A 5,000-nucleotide genomic window follows, 5' to 3' on the forward strand; every position below is an offset into this window, starting at 1 on the left:
CCCCCCCCCCAGCCCGTTCTGCCGGCGATTTTGAATCCGCCCTGCAGCAAGGGTCTGGAGAGGAGCGATACATTTCTTTCTGCTTTCCTTTTGCAGGGAGCCAATCACCAAGCTGGCTTCTCCCCCCCCCCCCCCCCCCCCCCCGTGGTGCGCTATTGGCTGGCTTAACACAACGACGACAGGGAGGCGACGGCAAGCAGCCGATTGCGTACGGAGTCGTTTGAACTCCGCCCAGGTTGACCACGCCCTCTTGTGCTGAAGACAACGACAGCAGCCTCCCCAGACCCAACGTGCGATCTACCATTGAGCTCTATCTGGCAAACAGCCAGGCTAGGTTTCACCGGGATCAACGGACGGACCGACCTGAAGACGAACACGGAGTCGGACAGGGAGCCCACGGCCAGGTCTGGGTAGGTGTTCCAGTCCAGGTCCATGTTGCCCGCCAGAGAGTAGCCGAAGTGCCTGCTCTTCAACGGCCGGCCCAACAACATCTGAGAGCCAATGAGGAGGTCGTTATCAACGTGGGATCAAACACCATGTACCAAGTACCATGTACCAAGGTCATCCAGGACATGAACACAATCACATTTAAAAGCACATTGTACATTATCTAGATAATTACAATCTTACTTCATTTGTTTTTGTATTGTATTGTTTAAGACGCATGCATTTAAACACGCATTTACTTTATTCACGTGTTGACTCAGTCATTTCGTCATTCATTCATTTTATAACTAGGCTTAGGATGACGACGACGAACGCGAGGAAGAAGAGCGACCACGCGCTGTGGGCTGACCTGGGAGTGCTTCTTCTTGGGGCTGACGCCGTCCACTGAGCCGTGGTAGATGTAGACCACCCCCGCGCCCTCGTCACCGTAGGGGGCCCCCACCGCAAAGTCTGAGTCGGCGAGACGAGAGGGTGGACAATGCTGAGTTACAGGTCGTGACAAGGTCGTGGCTGTGCTTGTGGCAGCCTGTAGGAGTGCAGAGGGGCTGGTGGCTCTCACCAGGACCCCACTAGAGGACAGGCGGGTTAGGGGCACATGCCTTTAAAGGTGACATATCACGCCACCAGGTGTGTGTGAGTGTGATGTAGCCGTCACAAGCCGTTTTTGAAAATGTGCACGCTTCTGACGTCGTCACAGGTGGGCGTGTCCACCTGTGACGTGTGACGGATAAGATGAGCAACGTTTGCCACGTTCCCACTGGGGGAGGCCGGTGGACTGATCTATCCCAGCACACATCACAGGTGGACACGCCCACCTGTGATGATGTCAGAAGTGGCACATTTTCTAAACGGCTTGTAACGGCTAGTCACGCTCACACACTCTGGTGGTGTAATATGTCCCCTTTAAAGTACGACAGAACGGACGGACCCCACAACGGCCCACAATGCATTTCAATGCATTTCGAAAGCAGCCAATGAAATGGTCCTCATTTATAGAGCGCTTTTATCCAAAGCGCTTTACAGTGTTGACTGACATTCACCCATTCATGCACACATTCACACACCGACGGCGGAGTCGACCACGCAGGGCGACAGCCAGCTCGTCAGGAGCAGTCAGGGTGAGGGCGTCTCGCTCAGGGACACCACCACGACACTCAGCTTAGCAGGAGCCGGGGATCGAACCAACAACCTTGCGATTACCACCAGCCAACCCACTCTACCTCCTGAGCTAAAGCCGCCCCCCCAATGAGATTCATCAACGTGCGGTTGCGGTGTTTCCGCGCGGCGTTACCGGGGTAGGTGTCCTGGTTGATGTCGCCCAGGTTCGCCACAGACAGGCCGAACATGGAGTCCTCGGGCCCGTCGATCCTGACGGGCGTGACCGTGTCCCACGCGCCCGCCTTGTTGACGTAGACGTAGACGGCGCCTCCGATCTTCCCGTCCTTCTCAAAGTACTGCGGCGCCCCCACCACGATGTCGTCCCAGCTAGGAGCCAAGGAGACAAGACGCTGCTTTGTTCATGCCGGTACAGGACGGAGTGGATGAAAACAGAAGTCTGGAATATCCAGATCGATTCATTCATTCATAAATATAATGAATACTGACATACATTGATGTACACAACATGAGAAGTATGAGTAGTAGGAATGTACATATACAGTAAAAGCAAAAAGGTAATTGCGTTATCATTATGTCATTACGGCACATTATTGAAACTACACATTAATGACCCTCATAAATGAGGGTCTAAAGTGACTAAAGGGGACTAGTGTAGTGTTGAAACTATACATTCTTGACTTTAAGAGTCGAACGTGTCCAAATGACTAAACTAAGCAAAATCAGTAGTCAGACTACTGACTACTGTTTACACACACACTCCCTCATTGGCGCTTGAGTACAACGGTACAATAATCGTTTTATATAGTAGTAACAAAGTTTTCGGCCTTTTGAATTTAAGTTCGGGTGCATTTTGGATAATTTCCAGGAAAATTTTGACTAAACATTAGTAATAACTAACTAATAACTAACTAATAACTAATAACTAACTAACTAACTTTGTTTTTCGATGTTACATGACTCCAATTAACTCTTATTCAGTCATATATAATTCAATTGATTGTTGATAGAGAGTCCCCAATGACTTCTAACCCATGTGTGTGCACGTGTGAGTGTGTGCGTGTGTGTGAGTGTGTGCGTGCGTGCGTGCGTGTGTGTGTGTGTGCACGTGCGAGTGCGTGCGTGTGTGTGTGCACGTGTGAGTGTGTGTGTGTGTGCACATGCGAGTGTGTGCGTGTGTGCGTGTGTGTGTGTGTGTGTGCGCGCGTGGCTTTGTGTCTCCTCCCTATCCATCCTCCCTCCGTGTACCCATCTTGGTTGAGGTCCAGCACGGCCAGGTCGTAGCCGAAGGAGGAGGCCAGGCCCTCCCCCTGCAGGATGAAGTCGGGCAGCATGTTGTTGGAGGTGTCGGGGTGCTCGATCCTCATCAGCACCACCGCCCCGCTGTGATTGGCCCGCGGCGCGCCCGCCACCACCGTCAGCTGGCCCATCTTCACCAGGGCCATGCTGGAGTCCAGGGAGAAGCCTGGGGGGGGGGGGGGGAGGGAGGGAGGGAGGGAGGCAGGGGGAGAGACACCCAGAGAGAGAGAGAGAGAGGGAGAGGGAGAGGGAGAGAGGGGGGGAGAGAGAGAGAGAGAGAGAGAAAGAGCGAGAGAGAGAGAGAGAGAGAGAGAGAGAGAGAGAGAGAGAGAGGGAGAGAGAGAGAGAGAGAGAGAGAGAGGGAGCGAGAGAGGGAGAGAGAGAGAGAGAGAGAGAGAGAGAGAGAAAGAGAGAGAGAGAGCCAAGGTTCAATACAGGCATACATGGACAGACAGAAGAACATGGACAGGGTGAAGTAACAGACAGACAGAAAGACAAAAAGGAGCGGACCACAGACATAGCAAGACGGGCGTCGAAGGTGATATCTTATAGGAGGAGCATGGGAGTATGTTGTGGATGACACCATGCATTTCAGGCCAAACAGCACAACCTTTGAAAAGCCCTAACAAAGAAACAAAGGTGTTGAACTTTGAGGAGAACACTATTGACACTCAAAAAAAATAAACTGGCTTGCTATAAATTCAATTGTACCGCTCAATCATTTTTCTTCTTCCTTTTTTCACGGTCAGCACAGTTTCAACGGTGCCGATCTTGCAGGCCATGACGGTGAAATGACGACTCACGATGATGGGTTGACATGCGCTGACGGTTTTACCCTTTAAAGCACAACCGACCTAAGTAGCTATTAGACGACACATCGGCTTCTGCGGCCACGCGAGCGGAGCCCGACCGGTATACAAACTGTTCGTCGTTGGAGCTGGAGTTGGACACGCTGGCCACAAAGAGCACCCCTGAGCCATGCGTCGGAGAATCCGGACGCATTGAAGACACAGACACAGACCAACTGGTAAATATGTGGAGAGCACAGACGGTACAGAGAGGTAAACACACCAGGCACTGGCGAACAAACAAACAAACAAACAAACAAGGACATCAAGAAACAAACGGCATTCACTGCAATTATGAGTCATCGTTTCCTTTGATAGACAGGGCCTCCAACTGAGAGAAGACTCCTCCAATTGAGCCACTCTGTGTGTCCAGCACATCTTCATCACCTTTCTCCTCAATGTTATGGAGGAGGAGCAACTTATAAGGGGGCGGGAGATGGGATAAAGAAAGGATGAGGTGAGGTGATGAATGACAGACGGAGAAAGGGAGATAGAGAGAGAGATGGGGGAGGGTAGGTGTTGGTACCCAGATAGCTGGTGGGCGGAACAGGAACCAGATCGGCCTCCATTTTCCTCTCGTCGCCGGTCTCAAACGGACCGTCCTGGTAGATGCCCATTTCAACGAGGGTGTTGTTATTCTGCTCCAGACGCACCACACCTGGAGGGGGGGGAGGGAGAGGAGAGAGGAGAGGAGAGAGGGGAGGAGAGGAGAGGAGAGGAGAGGACAGGACAGGACAAGACAGAGTGGAGGAGAGGAGAGGAGAGGGGAGGAGGGGAGGAGAGGAGAGAGGAGGAGAGGAGAGAGGGGAGGAGAGGAGAGAAGAGAGGAGAGGAGAGGATAGAGTGGAGAAGAGGAGAGAGTGGAGGAGAGGAGAGGAGAGAAGAGAGGGGCGTAGAGGAGAGGAGAGGAGAGGATAGAGTGGAGAGGATGTGGAGGAGAGGAGAGAGGGGAGGGGAGATGATTGGAGGGGAGGGGAGGGGAGAGAGATGAGAGAGGGGAGGAACGACAGAAGAGGGGGGGTGTGGGTTTGTGGGGTGGGGGGGGATGGAGATGGATGGATGGAGTTGGCATGTTATGAGAAGGACTCAAAGCCCATAAGATGATCATGAATGTATCAATGTCAAACACATGAGCAAAAATAAAATGACTGTATGGCGGGAAGAAAGAAATTAGCTGACTTAATTTTGAGTAAACGTTTCTTCCCGTGAAAATAGTCATAAAAACATATTTAATTAAAGGTGACATATTACACCACCAGGTGTGAGTGTGGTTAGCCGTTACAAGCCGTT

General features: G+C 51.9%; 1 protein-coding gene across 2 annotated transcripts in view; it reads right to left on the bottom strand.

The window, feature by feature from the left end:
- Positions 1-5,000, bottom strand: part of LOC311361137 (integrin alpha-6-like) — a 25,295-nt gene that overhangs the window by 10,195 nt on the left and 10,100 nt on the right. For both annotated transcript variants that reach the window (XM_084481345.1, XM_084481346.1), the window contains exons 5-9: positions 4,237-4,368; positions 2,812-3,028; positions 1,739-1,932; positions 797-897; positions 364-491 (exon numbers count right to left, since the gene is read on the bottom strand). In XM_084481345.1, coding sequence (XP_084337471.1) covers positions 364-491; positions 797-897; positions 1,739-1,932; positions 2,812-3,028; positions 4,237-4,368 — 772 coding nt within the window. The remainder of the gene's footprint in view (positions 1-363; positions 492-796; positions 898-1,738; positions 1,933-2,811; positions 3,029-4,236; positions 4,369-5,000) is intronic.

This window comes from Micromesistius poutassou, assembly GCF_964030765.1.
Source record: "Micromesistius poutassou genome assembly, chromosome: 16".
NCBI lineage: Eukaryota > Metazoa > Chordata > Actinopteri > Gadiformes > Gadidae > Micromesistius > Micromesistius poutassou.